The 27127-nt window shown below is 46.7% G+C and overlaps 1 protein-coding gene across 1 annotated transcript in view; it reads right to left on the reverse strand.

Moving 5' to 3' along the window:
* The window catches only part of LOC139831771 (uncharacterized), a 94043-nt gene extending 76639 nt beyond the window's left edge, over nucleotides 1-17404 (reverse strand). The window contains exons 1-3 of the mRNA XM_071821103.1: nucleotides 17384-17404; nucleotides 17019-17145; nucleotides 16661-16943 (exon numbers count right to left, since the gene is read on the reverse strand). Of these exons, the coding sequence (XP_071677204.1) occupies nucleotides 16661-16943; nucleotides 17019-17145; nucleotides 17384-17404 (431 nt within the window). The remainder of the gene's footprint in view (nucleotides 1-16660; nucleotides 16944-17018; nucleotides 17146-17383) is intronic.
* Between the last annotated feature and the right edge of the window lie 9723 nt (nucleotides 17405-27127).

Here is a 27127-nt window from a genome sequence, read left to right on the forward strand (position 1 = left end):
ACCAATGAAGTAATTCATGAACTACCTTGTTTATATTTTACCTTTCTTATATGACTTAATGATCACACCCCCTTTTGCTGAATATGAATGAACCGTTGCTTGCAATGAATTAGTAATACTAATTAGTCACCAACAAACATAGTATGCTCAGTATGTGATTGCATTCCTGAATTAGTAACTCTACGCCACTGCAGAATATGGGTGTAATTAACCAGTATCTCAAAAGATAACGTGGCACTATGAAGGCACCCATTTTGATAACCTTTTACACCCATTGTTTCATATATAACTAATTGATTTTGCCTCCAAAAGGAGGACGAGAGACCCCCGCCATCTGCATCAGAGAGATGCATAAGGACTTTCATAAGTATATGACTTAACGATCACATCCTTTATCTGAATATGAATGAACCGTTGCTTGCAATGAATTAGTACTAGTCAGTCATCAGCAAACATAGTATACTCCGTATGTGAATGCATTCCTGAATTAGTAACTCTATGCAACTGCAGAATATGGATGTAATTAACAAGTATCTCAAATGTTAACGTAGAAACAGAAAAATAGAAGAAAATCGTTTGTAATTACATGCGTAGCTTATATTTTCTAGAGATCGAGGAAAAAGCCTTGATTTGATGTACCTACATGCAGATCAAACAGTTCTTTGTTTATATCGGTGAACAATCTGCAAAATGGTATAATTAATTTTGTTTTTGATACATTTTTTCTCCCATTTTCTTGAATAGATTTCAGTTTCCCACAATTATCTTTCATTAGTCATTGTGACGTCCCCTTATTCAAAATAACTCAGGTTATCTTTTTCCTAATTCAATGATATTTAAGTTTGAGTAAGTTTACGATTAATATCTACAACCTCATATATATATATATATATAAGATTTAGCACCTGCAGGCCTAACAAAGTTAGCTGCCTCTAGTCCCCTGTATAGTTCTTTCTTTTTGCTTTCTCAGTTTTTCGTAGCCTTGCTACAACCCTGTATGCTCTAATATATAATGATGCACGACTAGGCATGTGTTCGAGAAAAGAAAATCTAAATATCTTTTGTAATATATGAACCTATATTGATGTTTTAGATGTTGGTAGTATAATTTTCGATAAACTTGAACAGACTTAAATCAGTTTAACTTAGCACAACCATATAGCGTACCTTTTTTAGAACGCGAAAATGAGGTAAACAAATACCATGTGTACCCTTTACTATCAATAGTAGAGAAGAGATTATGAACCTTCAACTCTAAAATGCAAATTCTTCTCTTTTGAATGGATAGCTGCATCTGATACCTATTTTGCAAATGTTACCAGACTTGGGGTTAGCTACAAAGAGCATTTCTTTCTTGTCAAGCTTCATGCACTACCAACACAACCAAAAGTCCGAACTGATCGCAAGGGCGGCAATCCACTTATACAATTCAACACCCCCCCTCACGTGTGATGGGAGACAAGTCAACATGTGGAAAGACTCAGAGGTATAGCTCAAGAGGCATATACGTGGACTCCGAGGGGGCAACGACAATTTTAGGATAAATTGCGAAAGCCAGGACTCGAACTCGAGACCCTGGCTCTGACACCATGTCAAGCTTTATGGACTAGCCAACGCAACCAAAAGTCCGAACTGATGGAAAGGTCTAGGCAATCCACTTATACAGTTAAACATTTCTTACCCTTCGGGTGGTCACAGGGAAGCTCTCTAATAGATCACTTAAGACAAAGGGAATTAACTACAGCACAGGACTTAAACTTAAGATGATATATATTTGTCAAAATTTGAATGTATCTATATGCTTTCACTGTCTAGATACATCTGAATTCGGACAAATCTCAGACACTTTCGGTGGGACAGAGGTAGTATATAACTGTGTATACACTAACTAGTGTCTAGTTTTGGCGAAGTTTAGACTAGTTTCGTGGGATGGATGCAGTATAACTGATATATTGGACACTCGGTTTGAACACATGAATGACCAATGTCCTTAGCTTACATAGTCGTATTTATACTGTGAGCATGAACGATGAACAATGCTGCTATTTGAATATGGTTGCCAGTAACACCCTATTCGTCTCCATTTCTAATATTGCAGAAAACCTGATGCTCCCGTTTGTAATCCCGCCACCGGTGGTGGATGATCAGCAGTACGCGTGGTTCCTCGCTCCATCTGCTGATGGCAAGCGATTGATGATCATCCTTACAGTAAACAAGATTGGGATTGCCAATGCTGAAGTACCTCCTGACATTCCCTATGCTGCTAATGGGCTTCAGCTACGGCAGTATCCTCCTGTTGCCACCTACGTCTTTGAGCTGGATCCCTTATCTACTGCACGTGCAGGGGACTTTCTTTGGAGGCAGGTTAATAGCCTCAGCGACCACTCTCTGTTCCTCGGACTCAATTACCCAATCATTGCCAACCTGAAGAAGCGTGAATCCAAAGCTCCTGATGGCACATTGGTTCCATTCATGAGGAAAAACTGCGTCTACACAGCATACCGGAATATTCGTTATAATCAATACCCTAAAATTTTGCGCTGCAACCTCCAGCCAGATGAAGGTGAGACTGTGGGAGTTATCAGCCTTCCCAAGGATGGTTGGGATAGTGTCCGACAAGCGGCTATGTGGTTTAAGCCTGCTTTAAACATTGCCCGTTCGGTGTTACCTTTAAAAAAACAGTGACACTTTTTTATTATGCTTGAAGTGTTGAGAAGTAGTACACTGTTTTTAGTATGTACTAGTTTGAATCAGTTTATTTGAACACTGCCCTGCTTTTGTATTTCGTGTTGCCTTCATATTATAACCCATGCATGGCTATTTTAGGATTGATTTTATTTCAGCACTATAATTACAATGTGTGTACGTCCTTTATAATATAGCCACCTCTTGTTGATCATACTCATGAGAGGACCATTCCTATTTTTTTCGCCGCTAAAGGGTAAAGTACATCCACTGGCACGGGGGTGTGTTCGGTTCCACCCCATCCCCAAACCAAACATGCATCAACTACGAGCAAGGAAGTAGATGTGCGACCTAGGTGACTGTGCGGACCCCACATGTGAACCAAAGAAAAAAACATGTCAATACGGAACTGATGTACATACGACAACTCCTATATGATATGCGTATGTACGATTGAGCATCTGGAGGTGTGCTGCCACCTGCTTCCTCACACGAAGGGTTGGATCTTGTGTTTCGTACACGGATCGGACTGAAATTGTCGTGTGCATAGCAAGGTTCATGTCAATAAGGCTGAGTTTGGCATCTAAGTCTAGGCAACAAATACTTTTGGGTTCCAACGGCCATCTACAAGGTATTTGCTATAGGCCTACTTGCTCCGGCTGTCGAAGCCCAATAACTACAAATGGGCCTTTCTGCTCATGCAATGTTGGCCCTTTTCTAAAGAACCACAGATCCTATGATTGGCAAAAAACAAAAACACGGAGATTCTACATAAAAGTTGTTTGTATTTATTTTGAATTATTGGGTTGCAATTTTTGAAACTGCTCATGGCCAATATGAAAATCCTTGATCGCTCCATACCCACATAGATCACGGTATTTTCAAAAATTCATAAAGTGGATTTGAAATTTAAAACATATCCTAATAATTCCATGATTTATTCTATTAACTTGCAAGATCTTGGAGCGAAAGAGCTTGTATTAGTCTGCGAAAATAATACTGATAAACCTGTCGTTAACAAGAAATGAAGGTTTATCGTTCAGAGAGGATGCCATGTGGGACCCATGAGACAGTAGCGTCCTCAACGTTTCAAAGAAAAAGGCAAGTAGCCCGAAAATAGGGGTAAAAAATAAATCCTACAAAGGAAACATTTATAGTTCATAGAGGCTGACATGTGGGACCGATCTGCCAGCTGCATCCTCATCATTTCGAAGTCGGCAGGGATCAGAAGAAAAAGGCAAATAGCCAGAAATTAGGGGTCAAAAATAAATCCAAAAAGGAAACTTTTATTCTTCATAGAGGATGACATGTGGGACCGACCTGCCAGCAGCGTCCTCATCGTTTCAAAGGCCGCAGGGGATCAAAAGAAAAAAAAAGGCAAATAGCCAGAAATTAGGGGTAAAAAATAAATCCAACAAAGGAAAGGTTTGTTGTTCATAGAGGCTGACATGTGGGACCCATGAGCCAGCGGCGACCTCAATTTCAAAGGCGGCATATGATCGAAAAGAAAAAGGCAAGTTAGCAAAAATCAGGGGGTAAAAAAAATCTAAGAAAAGAAACTTTATTGTACATAGAGGATGACATGCGGGTCCCATGAGCCAGCACCTTACTCAACGTTTCAGAGGCGGCATGAGATCAAAAGAAAAAGGAAACTGACCAAATATCAGGAGCAAAAAATAATCCAAGAAAAGAAACTTTTATTGTACATAGAGGATGACATATGGGTCCCACTTATACAAGCTCTTTCGCTCCAAGATCTTGCAAGTTGATTGTACATAGAGGATGACATGCGGGGCCCTTGTGTCAGCAGCTTAATCAACGTTTCCAAGGCGGCAGGGGATCAAAAGAAAAAGGAAATAGCCAAAAATAAGAGGGTGAAAAAAATCCAAGAAAAGAAACTTTTATAGTATAGAGGATGACATGTGGGTCCCATGAGCCAGCAGCTTCCTCAACGTTTCAGAGGCTGCATGAGATCGAAAGAAAAAGGCAAGTGACCAAAAATAAGAGGGTAAAAAAATCCAAGAAAAGAGACTTGATTGTACATAGAGGATGACATGCGGGTCCCATCAGTCAGCAGCTTACTCAACGTTTCCAAGGCGGCAGGGGATCAAAAGAAAATGGAAATAGCCAAAGATCAGAGGGTGAAAAAAATCCAAGAAAAGAAACTTTTGTAGTACATAGAGGATGACATGCGGGTCCCATGGGCCAGCAGGTTCCTCAACGTTTTCAAGGGCGGCATGAGATCGAAAGAAAAAGGCAAGTGACCAAAAATCAGAGGGTGAAAAATAATCCAAGAAAAGAAACTTTTATTGTACATAGAGGATGACATGCTGTCCCAACGTTTCAAATGCGGCTTGAGATCAAAAGAAAAAGAAAGTAGCCAGAAATTAGGGGGTAAAAAAACTCCAAGAAAAGAAAATTGATTGTACATAGAGGATGACATGCGGGTCCCACGAGTTAGCAGCTTACTCAACGTTTCCAAGGCGGCAGGGGATCAAAAGAAAAAGGAAATAGCCAAAAATCAGAGAGTGAAAAAAAACCCCTAGAAAATAAACTTTTGTAGTACATAGAGGATGACATGCGGGTCCCATGAGGCAGCAGGTTCCTCAATGTTTCAAACGTGGCATGAGATCGAAAGAAAAAGGCAAGTGACCAAATATCAGGAGCCAAAAATAATCCAAGAAAAGAAACTTGATTGTACATAGAGGATGACATGCGGGTCCCATTGTGCGGCAGTGGTCCCAACGTTTCAAATGCGGCTTGAGATCAAAAGAAAATGAAAGTAGCCAGAAATTAGGGGGTCAAAAAAAACTCCAAGAAAGGAAAGCTTTATCGTTCATACAGGCTGACATGTGGGACCTATGAGCCAGCAGCTTACTAAACGTTTCAAAGGCGGCAGGGGATCAAAAGAAAAAGGAAATAGCCAAAAATCAGAGGGTGAAAAAAATCCAAGAAATCAAACTTTTATTGTACATAGAGGATGACATGCGGGTCCCATGAGTCAGCAGATTCCTCAACGTTTCAAACGTGGCATGAGATCGAAAGAAAAAGGCAAGTGACCAAATATCAGGAGCCAAAAATAATCCAAGAAAAGAAACTTTATTGTACATAGAGGATGACATGCGGGTCCCATTTTGCAGCAGCGGTCTCAACGTTTCCAAGGCGGCACAGGACCAAAAGAAAAATGAAGTAGCCAGAAATCAGGGGGTGAAAAAAATCCAAGAAAAGAAAGATTTCAATTGGGCTGCATCTGGACATCTGGGCCTTCGAACTATCCTTCTGGGCCTTTTGACTCGTACAATTTCAGCCCACTCCAGAACATGAAAGTTCGGATTTTTCTCAAAAAAAAAACAGGAAAGTCCTATGCTTCGCCAAAACAAAAAACAAGGAGATTCAAGATATAAGTTGTAAAAATAAAGATTTAATTTATCCGTTTGCAATAGCTCAGAGCGAAATACACTGTTTATTGTCTGCAAAATAATCAAGATATCACATGTTTCTTGTACGGGAGGCTGACATCAGGGACCCATGAGCCGAAAGCGTCGTCAACGTTTCAAAGGCGGCAGGGGATCGAAAATAAAAATAAACCAAATATCAGTTGGTAAAAAAATCCAAGAAAAGAAAACATTTATCGTTCTGAGAGGATGACATGCGGGACCGATGAGGCAGCAGCATCCTCAACATTTCCAAGGCGGCAGGGGATCAAAGAAAAAAAAGGAAATAGCCAGAAATTAATTAGGGGTTCAAAATAAATCCATCAAAGGAAAGTTTTATTGTTCATAGAGGATGACATGTGGGACCGACCTGCCAACAGCGTCCTCATCGTTTCAAAGGGGGCAGGAGATCAAAAGAAAAAGGCAAATAGCCAGAAATTAGGGGTAAAAAATAACTCCAAGAAAGGAAACTTTTATTGTTCGTAGAGGATGACATGCGGGACCCATGAGCTAGCAGCTTACTTAACGTTTCAAAGGCGGCATGAGATCGAAAGAAAAAGGCAAGTGACAAAATATCAGGAGCCCAAGATAATCCAAGAAAAGAAACTTTATTTACATAGAGGATGACATGTGGGTCCCATTTTGCAGCAGCGGTCCCAACGTTTCAAATGCGGCTTGAGATCAAAAGAAAAAGAAAGTAGCGAGAACGTAGGGGGTCAAAAAATCCAAGAAAATAAAGTTGATGGACATAGAGGATGACATGCGGGTCCCATGAGCTAGCAGCTTACTCAACGTTTCCAAGGCGGCAGGGGATCAAAAGAAAAAGGAAATAGCCAAAAATCAGAGGGTGAAAAAAAACAAAGAAAATGAACTTTTATAGTACATAGAGGATGACATGCGGGTCCCATGAGCCAGCAGGTTCCTCAACGTTTCAAACGTGGCATGAGATCGAAAGAAAAAGGCAAGTGACCAAATATCAGGAGCCAAAAATAATTCAAGAAAAGAAACTTGATTGTACATAGAGGATGACATGCGGGTCCCAATTAGCAGCAGCGGTATCACCGTTTGAGAGGCTGCACGGGATCGAAAGAAAAAGGCAAGTGACCAAATATCAGGAGCCAAAAATAATCCAAGAAAAGAAATTTTATTGTACGTAGAGGATGACATGCGGGTCCCATTTTGCAGCAGCGGTCTCAACGTTTCCAAGGCGGCACAGAACCAAAAGAAAAATGAAGTAGCCAGAAATCAGGGGGTGAAAAAAATCCAAGAAGAAAGATTTCAATTGGGCTGCATCTGGACATGTGGGCCTTCGAACTATCCTGCTTGGCCTTTTGACTCGTACAATTTCAGCCCACTCCAAAACAGGAAAGTTCCGAATTTTCTAAAAAAACAGGAAAGTCCTATGCTTCGCAAAGACAAAAAAACAAGGAGATTCAACATATAAGTTTGTTTATGTAAAAATAAAGATTTAATTATCCGTTTGAAATAGCTCAGAGCGCAATACATTGTTTATTGTCTGCAAAATAATCAAGATATCATATTGTTGTGGGTATACTTCAAGGGTGTACCATCGACAGTGCCTAGATCCGGCAAGCCCGGGTGGCCCACAGACGGTGATGAGGCATGTGGCCCATCGGGCGGCCCAGTTGCTGTTGATCATGAAGGAAGAAGTCCAGCCCAGGATCAGCAGGCCGGATCCGTACCGACATAGGAGTAACCCGGATCCATGGAGGTCCACGAGGAACCCGGATCCAGTACGACGTGTATGGGAGGCAGATCCGTGGCGTGCACGGCAAGATATTGTACCGTAGCTAGGCTATCTGTAATCCGGCTAGGACTCTCCATGTAAACCCTAGATCCGTGCGCCTTTATAAGCCGGATCCCGGGAGCCCTAGAGGCACAACCACAACTCATTGTAACAACGCGAAAGCGCCCAGATAATTCCAGACAAGTAGCAGTAGGCCCTGTCATCGTGCAGGTGTTCCGAAGCTGGGTAACTCGCGTACCACCGTCCCGTGTGTACTCCGCCCTATGGCCCCTACTTCTTCTCCCCCTCGTGAGGATCCCTCCTCTGAGGTACCGTCGATTAGGCAACGACAGTTGGCGCCCACCGTGGGGCCTGTGGCGTCTGGAGGCCGGAACCGGGAGGGTTCCGCCATGGGAAGCTACGACGACACCATCGGCGTGGGGGCGCGTCCTTTACGCCGGGAATCTGCCGATCGTCCCTCCGGATGAGTGCTGGATTCCGGCTAGGACAAACCCCGTCAAGCTCTCCATCGTCCCTATAGGCGGCATACACATCTTCATCGGGGAAACCGTCGATTCCGACGGAAACCCACTGGTAAGTAACACAGACGCGACCGCCGCAGAGCTGGACGGCATCGCGAAGATCCGATCTGAGATGCAGGAGCTCCCCAAGGAAGATTCCGCCTTAGATCTGGAAATTTCAAAGCCCACCCAATCCGCCCCTGAGCAGGAAACAACGGTGGAAGACCAATGCAGATCCGCCTGGGTCTCCCAGGTGTTAGAAAAGCAGAGGTGCCACTTCGTACACTTCTTGGCCCATACCGCCGGAACCGCCCCTCAAGAAGCCGGAGCTGGTCCTGAGCAGGTAGAGGCACCGGAAAACGGCGCAGATCCGGATCAGGCTCAGCCTGTCGGAAAAAGCGAAGCTCCGGTTGAAGAGTCGATTTTGGGCAATCTGAGCCCAATTTCCGGAGATACCTCCTCCATGGAGTCTGATGACTTCGTTCGCAAGATAAGGGAATACGGATACAGTGATCAGCCCGAAGTCGACTCCGCCCAGCCTAAGCAAGTTCTCGCAACGATAGCAGCGCAGGGACAAACTGGATCTGAAGAGCCAACCAGCCAATCTGACCCTCAACCATCCCAACAAGGATCTCCAATGTCTCGGGTGCGACCCCACAGGGATCCTTCCTCGGAGGAAATCCTGTCAGCAGAGGAGGTGGCCGCGCGTGCAGTTCTTAACACACCTATAACCCCGGGCGACGCCGCAGATCTGGAGGCTCTAGAGACCACCAGAAAGGAAATGCTGGCTACAGCCAAGAGACTCGCCCATACCGAAGCTGCGTTAAAGGTAGGAAGGGCAGATCATGCAGCCTGGCTGGAGAACTTCGACAGACAGGACCGCGAGATCACTGCCACACTCGAGCAGGTCAAGAACATGAGGGCTGAGTGGGAAGTAAAGATGATCTATGCGCAGGAGGAGGCCGATCGTATTGTTAGAGAAGCAATTCCGCCTCGCAGGATACCCTTCAATACGCCCGCAGATCACCAGCCGCTGGAAACTCCAAAGGACAACATGCAGAAAGCAGCGGAATTGCTGAAGAAGAAGGACGAAGAAGTTGACATCAACTATCTCCGCACACTTGTCGCTTCAGCAATGCGGCAGAAAGCAAGAGATACTTCGCGCAGGTTGGAATCCAATCCGGATAAACGTGTATCTACCGCGCAGAAGGACGATGAATCGCACACCGGATCCTCGGAGCGCGAGAAAAGGGCCAGGGGAGCACCCAAATCCGATCCCCGTTCCGTCACAGACGCCTCCGTCGGATCCAAGAAAGGGAAAGGATGCGATGTACTCCGGAAGAGACAAATACCGCAACCCCTCTCCTCCGCCCAACGGTTACCCGCGACCCCCTCGCCGCCGTAGTCCAGCCGGAAACACCAGGCCCATAGGGCATGGTGCACTTGTTATCCGCGACAACGTGCTGCCAAGAAACAGAAACAGGGAGCGCTCGCCGGAACCTCGCCGGAATCAGAACAATGTTCATGAGCCCGAGCCCAGGAGGAGTCGGAATGAAGACCGCGGTCCAGAGCCTCGCCGGAACCGTGATCCAGAACCTCGTCGAAGCCGCGACCCAGAACCTCGCCCGAGCCGGGACCCAGAGCCTCGTCGGAGCCGTGACCCGGAGCCTCGCCGGAACGACCAGGGCAGCCAGCGCCAAGGCGAGGGCAGCCACAGGAGCCGGAGTCAGCACCAGGAAGGCCGAGGAGATTCAGATGGCGGAAGCAAGAAGTCAGACCGCCCACCTCGCAGGTCTCCCTCACCACCACCTAGCGGTGGCGGCGGAGGTGGAGGCGGAGGCAATGGCCGGAGATCTCGCTCTCGCTCAAAGTCTCCTCGCCACGGCTCGCGCGACGCGCGGGACCGCCTTAACGAGTACAGAACCGACTACATTGGCCCGAAGTGCTTTGGCAGGATGATTCGAGAGGAACCAAAGCCAAGGATGAACCTCAAGCTACCCGGAAATCTGAAGCATTATGATGGCACCGAAAGGCCGGATACCTGGATCGAGGATTACTACAATGCTGTAACCTTCGCTGGAGGAACCCCTAACATCGCCTGCCGCATGCTCCAGTTGTACCTTGTAGGTCCAGCCCGGATCTGGCTCAGCGACCTCGAGAAGAACTCCATCTTTTGCTGGTTCGACCTGAAGAACGCTTTTGAGAAACACTTCAGGGGTACCTACAAGAGACCTGCCACAACAAGCGACCTACAGGCTTGCATCCAGAAGAAGGGCGAAACATCGAGGAATTTCCTCACCCGATGGTTGGCATGCAGAAACGAGTGCGAGAACGTTGACAACCGCACAGCAATGCACGCCTTCATTGGGGGCCTGCAGCGAGGAGGATTGCTGCGACACAAGCTAACCTGCTTGGTCAATGCAAATAAACTGACGTTGGATGACATGATCACCATCGCTAGCGATCACACTGCCGCCGATGACGACGCAGGCGGTGATCTCGCAGCTACAGCACTCCCCCTGCATCAACAAAAGAAGAACCGTGACAACGGCGGCAGCAGCAGCCATAAGCGCAAGAACCCTGATGACCAGAAGAGTGGCGGATCCGAGATGGTCGCCATGGCATTTCAACGCGGAGGTCCAGGAGGCGGAAGAGGACGCGGACGCGGAGGCGGAGGCGGAGCCGGCAGGGGTCAGCAGCATACCTCCGAGGTCACTGCTGACGGATCCCGCGCCCCGCAAACCTATGAGGAATACAGAGACATGCCCTGCCTGGCACATCTGGATCCGGTTACAGGGAAGTCCACTCATACCAACCGCAACTGCAAGTGGGTCAATGATCTAAAGAACGACCCGGAGGCCGGATACAAGCGCGCCCGGAAGCACCGCCCTCGCGGAAAAGGTGGCAAGGGCAAGAACAAAGACAAGGAGGACGATAGTTCCGAGGCGATGGATGAGGATGATAATTCGCCGGATCCCAAGGCAGGAGCCGCAGGTAAATCCAATCCATTCGACAAAAAGAGCGTGGGGGCTTACCACACTTTCCTCGGAACCCCAACAGTACGCGCCTCCAAGTCAGCTACCCGGATCCTGAACGCCATAGTTCCGGCTGTGCCGCAGTACGTCAGGTGGTCGGAAATCCCGTGTACATTTGACAGGAAGGATCACCCCGCAATTGTGCCAAAAGAATGCTACGCCTTGGTTGTAAGTCCCCGCATAGACGGGTATGACTTCTCCAAGTGCCTCATGGATGGCGGAGCCAGCTTGAACATCATGTACCTGGAGACTCTAGAGCGGATGAACCTCACCAAGGAACAGCTCAAACACAGCAACACTGAGTTTCATGGCGTGGTTCCGGGTAAGAAGGCGAACTCCCTCGGCAGCATCACACTTCCCGTGGCTTTTGGCGATGTTCATAATTTCCGCGAAGAGAAGATCACGTTTGAAGTTGTGCCCTTCAAGAGCTCCTATCACGTCATCTTCGGCAGGCCCACCTACCACAAGTTCCACGCAAGAGCGTGCTACATCTACAACAAGCTCAAGATTCCGGGTGCTAAAGGTATGATTACCGTATCCGGAGACTACAAAAAGGCTCATGAGTGCGAGTTAGGTGAAGCCGCCTTCGCAGAATCTGTGATATCCGGAGAAGAGCTGAAAGGCTACAGAGCCGCGGTGGATCCGACTGAGATGCAGACCACCAAGAAGCAAATCTCCGAGCAGAAAACCTCCTTCAAGCCCGCGATAGAAACCAAGAAGCATGACCTCATCCCAAGTGACTCTTCCAAGCAGGTTTCAGTCGGAGCCAACATGGACCCCAAATAGGAAAGTGCGCTCGTCGAGTTCCTCCGCGCTAACATGGATATCTTCGCATGGCAACCTTCTGACATGTCCGGAGTACCTAGGGAACTCGCCGAGCACTACCTCAACATAAATCCGGGGGCCAAACCAGTGAAGCAAGCTATGCGACGCTTTGGAGATAAGAAGCGCCGCGCCATAGGAATGGAACTAGCAAAGTTACTAGAAGCAGGTTTTGTAATAGAAGTTATCCATACCGATTGGGTCGCGAATCCCGTCCTTGTACCCAAAAAGAACACTGAAATACTAAGAATGTGCATCGATTACTCTGGCTTGAACAAACATTGCCCGAAGGATCCGTTCCCCTTGCCGCGCATTGACCAAGTCATTGATTCGACGGCGGGGGCGGAACTTCTGTGTTTTCTTGATGCGTATTCCGGGTATCATCAGATCCGGATGAAGGAATCCGACCAAAAGGCGACTTCATTCATTACCCCGTTCGGTACTTACTGCTATGTTACTATGCCCTTTGGTTTGAAAAATGCAGGTGCTACCTACCAACGTACGATGCAGCGGTGCCTGAAGGACCAAATTGGCCGGAACGTGCACGCTTACGTCGACGACATCGCGGTCATGACCCGGAAAGGATCCGACTTGATCAGCGATCTCACGGAAACCTTCGACAACCTCCGCAGGTATAAGATAATGTTGAATCCGCTGAAGTGCGTCTTTGGCGTGCCAGCCGGAAAACTCCTTGGCTTCATAGTCTCTCACAGGGGCATTGAGGTTAACCCGGAAAAGATCAAGGCAATTCTGTGTATCAAAAGGCCAACTTGTCTCAAAGATGTGCAACGACTAACTGGTTGTGTCGCAGCAATCAGTAGGTTTGTTAGCCGTCTTGGCGAGAAGGCATTACCTCTGTACAATAAGCTGCTTGAAGAAAACAGACAAATTTGTCTGGGATGACGCAGCCGACGCAGCTCTTCGAGGGTTGAAGGAAATACTTACCTCCCCTCCTATCTTGGCAGCTCCAGTAGAGTCAGAGCCAATGCTCCTTTATCTGGCAGCTACCAACAAAGTCGTCAGCCTCGTCATCGTGGTGGAGCGAAAGGAAGAAGGTCATGAATATGACGTCCAGAGACCTGTCTACTACATTAGCGAGGTGCTGACGGAATCAAAACAGAGATATCCTCACTTTCAGAAACTAGCTTATGGCGTGTTCCTAGGCAGCCGGAAGTTGAGGCATTATTTCCAAGAGCATCCAGTAACAGTCGTGAGCAAGGCTCCGCTGTCAACAATTCTCAACAACGCTGACGCAACAGGACGTACGGCTAAATGGGGCATCGAATTATCCGCCTTCGACATCGCTTACAAGCCAAGGACTGCGGTAAAATCCCAGGTTCTGGCAGATTTCGTTGCAGATTGGACAGAAGCTCCGGATGCAAGTCTGGAGCCGGAACCAGAGACATGGGTCATGCACTTCGACGGATCCAAGCAGCATCAAGGCTCAGGAGCCGGAGTCACCCTGAAGTCCCCTACCGGAGAAGAACTGCAGTATGTTCTGCAGATCCACTTCGAAGCTACTAACAACATGGCGGAATATGAGGCTCTATTACACGGTCTGCGCATCGCTAAGGAACTTGGGATCAAGCACATCATATGCTGTGGAGATTCCGACCTGGTGGCACAACAAGTAGCCGGAACCTGGAACGCCAGAAATTCCGTCATGGCGGCCTACAGAGACGAAGTTGACGAGATCGCAAAGAGCTTCCTCGGATACGAAGTCAAGTACGTCAGGAGAGACGATAACACAGCGCAGACATGCTATCCAAGCTCGGATCCGGCAGGAAACCAATTCCGCCTGGCATTTTCCTGGAGCATCTCCGGATACCCTCAGTTAAGGGCGCTAACCCGGAAAACCCAGAGGTGGCAGTATCTCCGGCTAGGGAAGTGATGGCTATCATTACGGCTTGGACACAGCCTTTCCTGGACTACCTCATCGATCAGAAGTTGCCAGAGGACGAGGTCCTCGCACGACAGATCGTCAGACGAGCAAGAACCTACACAATAGTTGATGGACAGCTCTACAAACGAAGTGCAGCAGGGGTATTTCTTAAGTGCGTCTCCAATCAAGATGGCATTGAAATCCTCAGAGAGATCCACGCAGGGGATTGCGGGCATCACGCCGCCCCCAGATCACTCGTTGCAAAAGCTTTTCGGTTAGGTTTCTATTGGCTTACAGCTAAAGAAGACGCTGATAAAATAGTCAAGACCTGCCGAGGTTGTCAGTACTACGCTACTCAACCAAACGCTCCAGCCCAAGAGCTGAAGACCATACCTATCACCTGGCCATTTGCGGTGCAGGGGCTCGATATGGTTGGTAAGTTAAAAAGATCATCTCTGGCGGTTTTGAGTACCTCCTGGTCGCTGTTGACAAGTTCAGCAAATGGATCGAGGCTAAGCCAGTGAGAAAAGCCGATGGTGCTACGGCACTAAAATTCGTCTGCAGCCTCGTGATGAGATTCGGCATCCCACACAGCATAATCACAGATAATGGCACGAACTTCGCTCAAGGAGAATTGAGGGATTATTGTGAAACAATGGGGATACGACTGGACCTCGCATCTGTGGCTCACCCACAGTCCAATGGTCAGGTTGAAAGGGCTAACGGCCTAATATTATCAGGAATTAAACCACGCCTTGAAGGACCGCTGCGACGAGCAGCTGGAGCTTGGGCTGATGAGTTGGAAGCTGTTCTGTGGAGTTTACGAACTACCCCTAACAGATCGACAGGGTTTACCCCTTTTTTCCTGGTATACGGATCCGAAGCCGTGCTTCCCTCTGACATCATCCACGATTCACCGCGAGTTTCCGCCTACAATGAAGAAACAGCTGACGAGGCCAGACAGCTATCTGTGGACCTGATCGAGGAAGCTCGGAACTTAGCAGACCAGAGATCCGCCATCTACCAGCAAAAGCTCCGACGTTATCACAGTCGTCGAGTTCGGAAACGCTCCTTCATGGCAGGAGACCTGGTCCTCCGCCTTCGACAGGTGAAAGACCATAAGCTGCAATCTCCATGGGAAGGACCCTTCGTCGTTAGCAAAGTGCTCCATAACGGGTCGTACTACCTTGTTGATTTCCGTGAGCTAAGGGATAGACCTGCTAACTGGCACCGGAAACGCAAGCGCGAGGATCCGGATGACATCTACGATGAAACAGATCGCCCTTGGAACATTGCACAGCTACGTCCTTTCTACACTTAGCATATATTTTCCGAGTTCTAAACTCTGTAATAGTTATACATGATCAATGAAATAAAGCTTATGGTTCACTCTTTGAGTCTTTTACCTCCTTTACTTGTTCATTTTAGATCGTGTATGTTTTTTCCGACTAAAACCGCAGAGCTGGATATTTCCGCCTAGGCGTGTATGAAAGTTGTGATTTTCAAAATCGTCCTTTAGGACGTAAGCTTAAGTTTTCTGATTAAGTTGTTATCTGTTGCGAACTCGTGGATTCCTAGTAGCGATTTCCGGCACCTATGCACAGGGGCTTGTTTCCGCGGTTATGGACGGACTGCCATTGGGCTTCGTCGCCGGCGGCGGCGTTTCCGGCTAAGGTCTTCCGGCTCGTGGAAGGTCAAGCGGGCAAGCCAGAAAATAACGAAGTCAGCACTTGCTTTCCGACATAAAACGAAACATGCACATAATATTTAACGGATAGCAGGATAAGTGTTTCCGCCCCATGCATAATCGTTTCGTTCCTAGCTACTTAAGAATTTAGTCTTATTACAAACCCTCGCTGGGGCCAAAATGATGCAACTTGTTTCATTGTTTCAAATAGGAACTCTACTCGGAGTCCTCCTCTTCAGATTGCTGGTAGCTGGAGCCGTTGTCGCTGCCACCAGATCCGGCTTCAGAGTCGTCTCGAAATTTTCTCCGGAATGCTCGCTGCTGGACCGGATCCTTCCCCATAATACTCGGCTGCTTTGCTTCCTCCTCTGCATCGGAAAAACCTTCGGGCAGATTGTGCTTGTTGTACCAGAACGAGTGATCCACTCGCCTGACAAACAGCTCTTCATAGCCTTCAGTTTCCGCGAGGAGGGCGCTCATGTCGGAACTCTCGGGGGCTCCGCGTGCAACTTGCGCCAGGTTGAGTGAGGGGAAGAAAGCCTTGCAGGTGGCCAGGACTAAGGAGGCGGCTCCGTGCGCTGAAGACTTCTGCCAGTCCTTGATGAACTCCGGCACCTGTCGCATAAGTTTGGTCATCGTATCGATGACTGTGGTTTTGGCCTTCTTTAGCGACAGAGCCGTGGCGATTCCGCGACAGGCTTCAAACAGCGCATCAATTGACATCCGCGCTTCATCGTACGCCTCCGTCCTCGTCAGGTTTGAATCTTTTGTCCACTCAAAGCCAAGGCTTGCTGTGAAAGAAAGAGGTTCAGTTCCGTCAGAAAACATGCAAGGTGGTCGGAGCAACGACGCGGAAAAATGCTTACGGAAGATAAGCTTGTCAATGGCTTCCGCCTCCGCTTCCAGGGCTTTGTTCTTGGCAATTGTGGAGATCACGCGGCCCTGGCTTTTCTCCAGCTTGTCAATTAGCTCCGCCTGCTCACGGGCATGCTTCTCGGAGAGCTCCTTCCTCGCCTCAGTCTCTTTGCTTGAGGATTCTTTCATGAAGTTTCTGAGGGACTCGTTCTCCGCCTCAAGCACCTTGACCTTGGCAGATAGTTCATCAAGCGAGGAATGCTTGGCAGTTTCTTCTGAAAGCAGAGTTGAACATATTATGCACCCTGAACAACTGTCAGTACAAAAAAGTGAAGATCCGGATCTCGTACCTTGAAGTCGGGTCTCAAGCAGCTGGATAGCCTTTCGGCTATTTTCCGCGTGTTGGCGCAGCCCCTCGATCTCCGTGATTTGCTCCAGCACGTGTATGCGCAAATCTTCGTGCAGTTTCCGCGTAGACTGAGAAGCAGCAGAGAGTTAGTCGGATATTAAAATCTGGGGGGCTGGCGAAGATTTCAAAGACTTGGATAAAAATTTCAAATTTCCGCCTAACAGTACATTTTGAGAAAGCATTGGCTAATACATGTTACACGGAACTATATCACCCAATGCTTGGGGGCTAGTATTACCTGCCGCACTTCCTTGTGCTTGGCGAAAAATTCCTTGAGCTGTCTTCCGGCTCGGCGAGATAACCCACCTCCTCCTCGGCTTCCCCCATACCTTGTTCAGCATGGCGGAAACTTCCGCGTGACGCTCTGCGAGGGTAAGTTTTTGGAGGGACGGAGTTGGCTCGAGGCTGACTCGGGTCGCATTGGTAACTTGGAGAAGCTTGACCTTTTGCTCTTGCTCTTCATCAGTAGGCCCCGCGAAAGCGGAACTTGGTTGATCTGGTGGAGGAATGGGTGAGGAAGTCCCCTGGGCGGAGTCGCCATGGTGAGCAGGGTCTTCAGGAAGGTCTTCAAGGTCAATGATGTCCTTCGGATCCGGCTTGCTGGCAGAAGAAGCCTTGGGCGGAACTTCCACCTCAGGAGTGATAGGGAAAGAAGCCGGAGATGGTTTGGCCTTCTTCTTGATGACCCTTGGGGCCTTGGGAGGCTGGCTTCCGAAACTTCAGGAAAAACATACAAATATAAGAGCGAGTGTTAAACCAGAACTTGGGTCTCGGAAGAAGACGCTTACCCGGAAGGCTTGAAAAAGTGCTGGATGGCAGGCTGCCCTTTGTTGCTGGTATTAATCAGCGCGAGGCGCTTCTTTTCCGCCTCAGCTTTCCGGGTAGCCGCGATGCTGAGCGTTTCGCGGGGGCGTTTCGCGTAAGGGCTGGAAGGGGCTGGCTTCTTCCTCTTCGCGGGACGTGGAGCTTCAGGAGCTTCCGCCTCTGACGTGGCTTCCGGATCCGCGTGGCCGGTGGATGGGACTCGGAGGAGAGTTCCGAGCTCATTTTCCTCAAGCGCCTCGAGCTAGTTCAAAGTTACACTTAGCCAAAAGTTTGAAGAAAAACGATAAACCAAAGTCAAGACGACGTACCGCAGTTCCGGATCCCTCCGTGTGGATGTCTTTGTTGCATACGTGAACGTGGAGTTCACGTGGGATTTTGATGAGGACCCGGATCCTCTTGTCGATGGCGTCGGCGGAGAGATTATCCTTGGTGGCGCGCATCGGATCGTCGCGCCCTGTGTATTCAAACATCAGGCGGTCTCTATGTTGCAGCGGCTGGATCCGCTTCGTGAACCAGGAGAGGGTTAGGTCTTTCCCCGTCAGCCCCTCCTCCGTGAGCTTGCGAATCCGCTGACAGCGCGGGTCAGCTGAGGCGAGTCGGAGAAGTGGGGGCGGTGCGTCCATGACGGAAGCTCGGTGGCGGGGCAGTTCTTGAAAGGTGGTAGCTTCTTGTCGCTCGCGGGGTCGGAGACGTCCTTCAGATAGAAGAAACCCCCAGACCAGTATCTCGCGGATTCGTGGCGGTCGGTGGGGGGGTAGACGCGGCCCGGGCGGATGATGAAGGTGACAGATCCGCAAGTCGCCAACTCGGAAGTTTGGCGGATCTTCTCCTTCTTGACAGAGAAATAGTATTGGAAGAGGGAAAGCTCTGGAGTTACCCGGAGGTGGCCTTCGCGAGAGAAACGACGTGGTTGCTGATGGCGAGCACGCTGTTCGGAGATATGTTGTGGGGTTGGAGTCCATACGTCTTCAGAATCTCCCGGAAGAAATCCGAAGGCGGAAATGAAAATCCGCGCTCCACCAGTGCCTTCGTCAGCACCATCTCGTCGTCCCTTGGAGCCGGAGCAGGTTCATTAGGAACTGACCTCCAGCTTCCGGGTTGCAGGAAGCCCTCCGACTCGAGATTCTTCAATTCCATCTCGGTGGTGGTGCAGGGCCACCATTTTCCCTTAGCTTCGGAGTCGCGCTTCCGAGCTTTCGATTTCTTGGCAGCTTCTTCTGTTTGCTGCTCCGACTGGCCCGCCCCGGAGGTTTTCTCCGGGTGAGCGGAGGTCCCCTCAGTCTCCTTGCCGGAATCCTTTGAAGGATCCAGCCTGATTGGGACAAAGGGAGGAGATTGGCGTCGCCATGATTGGCTCCGAGCTCGGAGGCGGAGTCGTTGAAGACATCTGAAGAAAAAGGTTGGCGGAAACTTTTCTTAGTCGGATCCCACGTTGTCTTCCCCAAGTTCATCCCTACCAACTACGGCGCGAAAGTAAAGCTCGAAGGTTACCGTAATGGTGCGTGCGGTGGACGGAGCTGATCGGCGGCGAGTTTTCCGTGCGGTGGTTCGCCGGAGTTAAGAACACGAAGAACACTGCGGCGGAGGGCTCGTTCCGGCAATGCTCCGGTGACTTTCCGGCAGGTTCCGGCGCGGCGGAAGAAGGGCTCACGGGCGGCGCTCGGCAGAGAGATGAATAGGGGGGTGAATGGGGTAAAGGGGTCGACGGCTGATATTTATAGGCTGAGGGGATAAGATTCGTGTTCCGCATCCTGTGGTCGGAACGCAAGCGTCGCGCCGTTGGATGCGTGACACGTGTCCCAAACCCTAGCGGTAAAAATGGCTAGAGATAAGTTACCGCACGAATCGCGCAAAAATGGCGCCAGAATTGGCGGAACCGTTTGAGTCTTTTAAGATTCCGGGAAAGTGCGTGAAGATAAGTTGGCTCTCGTTCGCGCGCAGGGAGTAACCCGGAAATGTTCTTTGGAACGTCGATGGGTGAAGTCCCGCAGGGTGAGAGCATTTTCCGGCTGTAAGTTGGAAAAAGAAGAAAATGCAAAGTTGGAGCTCTTCAAGTTTCTCCGCGTTGCCGACGATGCCGGAAACTTAAGGAACAAGCATGGCGGAAACTGCAGGTGAAACTCGGAGAACTCTGGGGGCTACTGTTGTGGGTATACTTCAAGGGTGTACCATCGACAGTGCCTAGATCCGGCAAGCCCGGGTGGCCCACAGACGGTGATGAGGCATGTGGCCCATCGGGCGGCCCAGTTGCTGTTGATCATGAAGGAAGAAGTCCAGCCCAGGATCAGCAGGCCGGATCCGTACCGACATAGGAGTAACCCGGATCCATGGAGGTCCACGAGGAACCCGGATCCAGTACGACGTGTATGGGAGGCGGATCCGTGGCGTGCGCGGCAAGATATTGTACCGTAGCTAGGCTATCTGTAATCCGGCTAGGACTCTCCATGTAAACCCTAGATCCGTGCGCCTTTATAAGCCGGATCCCGGGAGCCCTAGAGGCACAACCACAACTCATTGTAACAACGCGAAAGCGCCGGATAATTCAGGACAAGCAGCAGTAGGCCCTGTCATCGTGCAGGTGTTCCGAAGCTGGGTAACTCGCGTACCACCGTCCCGTGTGCACTCCGCCCTATGGCCCCTACTTCTTCTCCCCCTCGTGAGGATCCCTCCTCCGAGGTACCGTCGATTAGGCAATGACACATATGTTTCTTGTACGGGGAGGCTGACATCGGGGACCCATGAGCCAACAACGTCGTCAACGTTTTAAAGGCGGCAGGGGATGGAAAGAAAAAATAAACCATAAATCTGTTGGTAAAAAATCCAAGAAAAGAAACATTTTCGTTCTGAGAGGATGACATGCGGGACCCATGAGGCAGCAGCATCCTCAACGTTTATTGTTCATAGAGGTTGACATGTGGGACCCGTGAGCCAGCAGCGTCCTCAACGTTTTAAAGGCTGCACGTGATTGAAAGAAAAAATAAGCCAAAAATCGTTTGGTCAACAAAATCCAAGAAAATAAACATTCTTGTTACGAGAGGATGACATGCGGGACCCATGAGGCAGCAGCATCCTCAACGATTCCAAGGCGGCAGGGGAAATATCCAGAAATTAATTAGGGGTTCAAAATAAATCCATCAAAGGAAACTTTTATTGTTCATAGAGGATGACATGTGGGACCGACCTGCCAACAGCGTCCTCATCGTTTCAGAGGGGGCAGGAGATCAAAAGAAAAAGGCAAATAGCCAGAAATTAGGGGTAAAAAATAACTCCAAGAAAGGAAACTTTTATTGTTCGTAGAGGATGACATGCGGGACCCATGAGCCAGCAGCTTACTCAACGTTTCAAAGGCGGCATGAGATCGAAAGAAAAAGGCAAGTGACAAAATATCAGGAGCCAAAGATAATCCAAGAAAAGAAACTTTATTGTACGTAGAGGATGACATGCGGGTCCCATTTAGCAGCAGCGGTCTCAACGTTTCAAATGCGGCTTGAGATCAAAAGAAAAAGAAAGTTGATTGTACATAGAGGATGACATGCGGGTCCCATTTAGCAGCAGCGGTATCACCGTTTGAGAGGCGGCAGGGGATCGAAAGAAAAAAGAAATTGCCAAAAATCAGAGGGTGAAAAAAAACCAAGAAAATGAACTTTTATAGTACATAGAGGATGACATGCGGGTCCCATGAGCCAGCAGGTTCCTCAACGTTTCAAACGTGGCATGAGATCGAAAGAAAAAGGCAAGTGACCAAATATGAGGAGCCAAAAATAATTCAAGAAAAGAAAGTTTTATAGTACATAGAGGATGACATGCGGGTCCCATTTAGCAGCAGCGGTATCACCGTTTGAGAGGCGGCAGGGGATCAAAAGAAAAAAGAAATTGCCAAAAATCAGAGGGTGAAAAAAAACCAAGAAAATGAACTTTTATAGTACATAGAGGATGACATGCGGGTCCCATGAGCCTGCAGGTCCTCAACGTTTCAAACGTGGCATGAGATCGAAAGAAAAAGGCAAGTGAAAAAATATCAGGAGCCAAAAATAATTCAAGAAAAGAAAGTTTTATAGTACATAGAGGATGACATGCGGGTCCCATTTAGCAGCAGCGGTATCACCGTTTGAGAGGCGGCAGGGGATTGAAAGAAAAAGGCAAGTGAAAAAATATGAGGAGCCAAAAATAATTCAAGAAAAGAAAGTTTTATAGTACATAGAGGATGACATGCGGGTCCCATTTAGCAGCAGCGGTATCACCGTTTGAGAGGCGGCAGGGGATCGAAAGAAAAACGTAAGTGACCAAATATGAGGTGCCAAAAATAATTCAAGAAAAGAAAGTTTTATAGTACATAGAGGATGACATGCGGGTCCCAGTTAGCAGCAGCGGTATCACCGTTTGAGAGGCGGCAGGGGATCGAAAGAAAAAGGCAAGTGACCAAATTTGAGGTGCCAAAAAAAACTCCAAGAAAAGAAAGTTGATTGCACATAGAGGATGACATGCGGGTCCCATTTAGCAGCAGCGGTCTCAACGTTTCCAAGGCGGCAAGGGATCAAAAGAAAAAGGAAGTAGCCAGAAATCAGGTGGTCAAAAAAAATCCAAGAATAGAAAGAATTTTGGTTCATAGAGGATGACATGCGGGACCCATGATCCTGCATCGTAAACGGCTCGATCGGAGAACGTTGAACGAGATGGCGCGATCTAGAAAAAAAAACAATGCCAGAGAGGCTGCCATCTGGGCCCTACATCCCTCGGCGGTGCGGATTTGCGTTGACTCGGCCGGCGAACCCGAGATTTCGAGATGCACCACGTCCCGGGCCACCATACGCGACGTTTTGGCCGCTTTTGTCGGGCTAGGTGGCCTCAAAAACGAGAAAAAAAGTTTTGACATGCACCACGGAGGGACCAAAAATCGTCGGCCATGGTACACCAGCAACCACGACGCGACTTCAACTTCGTCGGTCATGGCAACTTTTCTTGTAGTGACTATGAGTAAAGCCTAAGGACATATTTGTCCATATGCAACAGCGGAGCGTGTCTCTCTCCCACACAATGAATGCTAGGATCCATTTTATTCAAACAAAAACAAAAACAAAAACAAACCGACGCTCCAAGCAAAGCACATAAGATGTGATGGAATAAAAATATAGTTTCAGGGGAGGAACCTAATAATGTTGTCGATGAAGAAGGGGATGCCTTGGGCATCCCCAAGCTTAGACGCTTGAGTCTTCTTAAAATATGCAGGGGTGAACCACCGGGGCATCCCCAAGCTTAGAGCTTTCACTCTCCTTGATCATATTGCATCATTTCCCTCTCTTGATCCTTCAAAACTTCCTCCACACCAAACTCAAAACAACTCATTAGAGTGTTAGTGCACAATAAAAATTTACATGTTCAGAGGTGACATAATCATTCTTAACACTTCTGGACATTGCACAAAGCTACTGGACATTAATGGAACAAATAAATTCATCCAACATAGCAAAAGAGGCAATGCGAAATAAAAGGCAGAATCTGTCAAAACAGAATAGTTCGTAAAGACGAATTTTAAAGTGGCACCAGACTTGCTCAAATGAAAATGCCCAAATTTAATGAAAGTTGCGTACATATCTAAGGATCACTCACGTAAATTGGCATAATTTTCTGAGTTACCTACAGAGAATTAGGCCCAGATTTGTGACAGCAAAGAAATCTGTTTCTGCGCAGTAATCCAAATCTAGTATGAACCTTACTATCAACGACTTTACTTGGCACAACAATGCACAAAACTAAGATAAGGAGAGGTTGCTACAGTAGTAAACAACTTCCAAGACTCAAATATAAAATAAAAGTACTGTAGTAAAAACATGGGTTGTCTCCCATAAGCGCTTTTCTTTAACGCCTTTCAGCTAGGCGCAGAAAGTGTAAATCAAGTGTTATCAAGAGATGAAGCATCGACATCATAATTTGTTCTAATAATAGAATCATAAGGTAACTTCATTCTTTTTCTAGGGAAGTGTTCCATAACTTTCTTGAGAGGAAATTGATATTTAATATTACCTTCCTTCATATCAATGATAGCTCCAACAGTTCGAAGAAAAGGTCTTCCCAATATAATGGGACAAGATGCATTGCATTCAATATCCAAGACAACAAAATCAACGGGGACAAGGTTATTGTTAAAGGTAATGCGAACATTATCAACTCTCACCAAAGGTTTCTTTGTAGCATTATCAACAAGATTAACATCTAAATAACAGTTTTTCAATGGTGGCAAGTCAAGCATATCATAAATTTTCTTAGGCATAACAGAAATACTTGCACCAAGATCACATAAAGCGTTACAATCAAAGTCATTGACCTTCATCTTAATGATGGGCTCCCAACCATCTTCTAACTTTCTAGGAATAGAGGTTTCAAGTTTTAGTTTATCCTCTCTAGCTTTTATGAGAGCATTTGTAATATGTTTTGTAAAGGCCAAATTTATAGCACTAGCATTAGGACTTCTAGCAAGATTTTGTAAGAACTTTATAACTTCAGAGATGTGGAAATCATCAAAGTCTAAACCATTATAATCTAAAGCAATGGGATCATCATCCCCAATGTTGGAAAAAATTTCAGCAGTTTTAGCAGTTTCCGGCAGTTTTGCAGGCTTTACATTAGAAGTAGAAACATTGCCAACACCAATTCTTTCACCATTATTAGTAGGAGGTGCAGCAACATGTGGAGCATTAACATTACTAGTGGTGGTAATAGTCCAAACTTTAGCTACATTATTCTCTTTAGCAAGTTTTTCATTTTCTTCTCTATCCCACCTAGCACGCAATTCGGCCATCAATCTTATATTCTCATTAATTCTAACTTGGATGGCATTTGCTGTAGTAACAATTTTATTTTCAATATCCTTATTAGGCATAACTTTCAATTTTAAAAGATCAACATCAGAGGCAAGTCTATCAACCTTAGAAGCAAGAATATCAATTTTATCAAGCTTTTCCTCAACAGATTTGTTAAAAGCAGTTTGTGTACTAATAAATTCTTTAAGCATAGCTTCAAGTCCAGGGGGTATGTTCCTATTATTGTTGTAAGAATTCCCATAAGAATTACCATAACCGTTACCATTATTATAAGGATATGGCCTATAGTTATTACTAGAATTGTTCCGATAAGCATTGTTGTTGAAATTATTATTTTTAATGAAGTTTACATCAACATGTTTTTCTTGAGCAACCAATGAAGCTAACGGAACATTATTAGGATCAACATTAGTCCTATCATTCACAAGCATAGACATAATAACATCAATCTTATCACTCAAGGAAGAGGTTTCTTCGACAGAATTTACCTTCTTACCTTGTGGAGCTCTTTCCGTGTGCCATTCAGAGTAATTTATCATCATATCATCAAGAAGCTTTGTAGCCGCCCCCAAAGTGATGGATATAAAGGTACCTCCAGCAGCTGAATCCAATAGGTTCCGCGAAGAAAAATTCAATCCTGCATAAAAGGTTTGGATGATCATCCAAGTAGTCAGTCCATGGGTTGGGCAATTCTTTACCAAAGATTTCATTCTCTCCCATGCTTGAGAAACATGTTCATTATATAATTGTTTAAAATTCATTATGCTACTCCTCAAAGATATAATTTTAGCGGGAGGATAATATCTACCAATAAAAGCATCCTTACATTTAGTCCATGAATCAATACTATTTCTAGGCAGAGATAGCAACCAATCTTTAGCTCTTCCTCTTAATGAGAAAGGAAACAATTTTAATTTTATAATGTCCCCATCTACATCCTTATACTTTTGCATTTCACATAGTTCAACGAAATTATTGAGATGGGCAACAGCATCATCAGAACTAACACCAGAAAATTGCTCTCGCATAACAAGATTCAGTAAAGCAGGTTTAATTTCAAAGAATTCTGCTGTAGTAGCAGGTGGAGCAATAGGTGTGCATAGGAAATCATTATTATTAGTGTTTGTAAAGTCACACAACTTAGTGTTTTTAGGGGTATTCATTTTAGCAGTAGTAAATAAAGCAAACTAGATAAAGTAAATGCAAGTAACTAATTTTTTTTTGTTTTTAATATGGAGAACAAGACAGTAAATAAAGTAAAGCTAGCAACTAATTTTTTTGTGTTTTGATATAATGCAGCAAACAAGAAAGTAAATAAAATAAAGCAAGACAAAAACAAAGTAAAGAGATTGGAAGTGGAGACTCCCCTTGCAGCGTGTCTTGATCTCCCCGGCAACGGCGCCAGAAAATGTGCTTGATGCGTGCAATCGACACGTCCGTTGGGAACCCCAAGAGGAAGGTGTGATGCAGACAGTAGCAAGTTTTCCCTCAGAAAGAAACCAAGGTTTATCGAACCAGGAGGAGCCAAGAAGCACGTTGAACGTCCATGGTGGCGGAATGTAATGCGGCGCAACACCAGGGATTCCGGCGCCAACGTGGAACCTGCACAACACAACCAAAGTACTTTGCCCCAACGAAACAGTGAGGTTGTCAATCTCACCGGCTTGCTGTAACAAAGGATTAGATGTATAGTATGGATGATGATTGTTTGCAGAAAATAGTAAAGAAAAAATATTGCAGTAGATTGTATTCAGATGTAAAGAATAGGACCGGGGTCCATAGTTCACTAGAGGTGTCTCTCCCATAAGATAAATAGCATGTTGGGTGAACAAATTACAGTCGGGCAATTGACAAATAGAGAGGGCATGACAATGCACATACATGATATGATAAGTATAGTGAGATTTAATTGGGCATTACGACAAAGTACATAGACCGCTATCCAGCATGCATCTATGCATAAAAAGTCCACCTTCAGGTTATCATCCGAACCCCTTCCAGTATTAAGTTGCAAACAACAGACAATTGCATTAAGTATGGTGCGTAATGTAATCAATAACTACATCCTCGGACATAGCATCAATGTTTTATCCCTAGTGGCAACAGCACATCCACAACCTTAGAACTTTCTGTCACTGTCCCAGATTTAATGGAGGCATGAACCCACTATCGAGCATAAATACTCCCTCTTGGAGTTAAGAGTAAAAACTTGGCCAGAGCCTCTACTAATAACAGAGAGCATGCAAGATCATAAACAACACATAAGTAATAGATTGATAATCAACATAACATAGTATTCTCTATCCATCGGATCCCGACAAACACAACATATAGCATTACAGATAGATGATCTTGATCATGTTAGGCAGCTCACAAGATCCAACAATGAAGCACATAAGGAGAAGAC

Source organism: Lolium perenne, chromosome 5 (assembly GCF_019359855.2).
Source record: "Lolium perenne isolate Kyuss_39 chromosome 5, Kyuss_2.0, whole genome shotgun sequence".
Classification (NCBI taxonomy): Eukaryota; Viridiplantae; Streptophyta; class Magnoliopsida; order Poales; family Poaceae; genus Lolium; species Lolium perenne.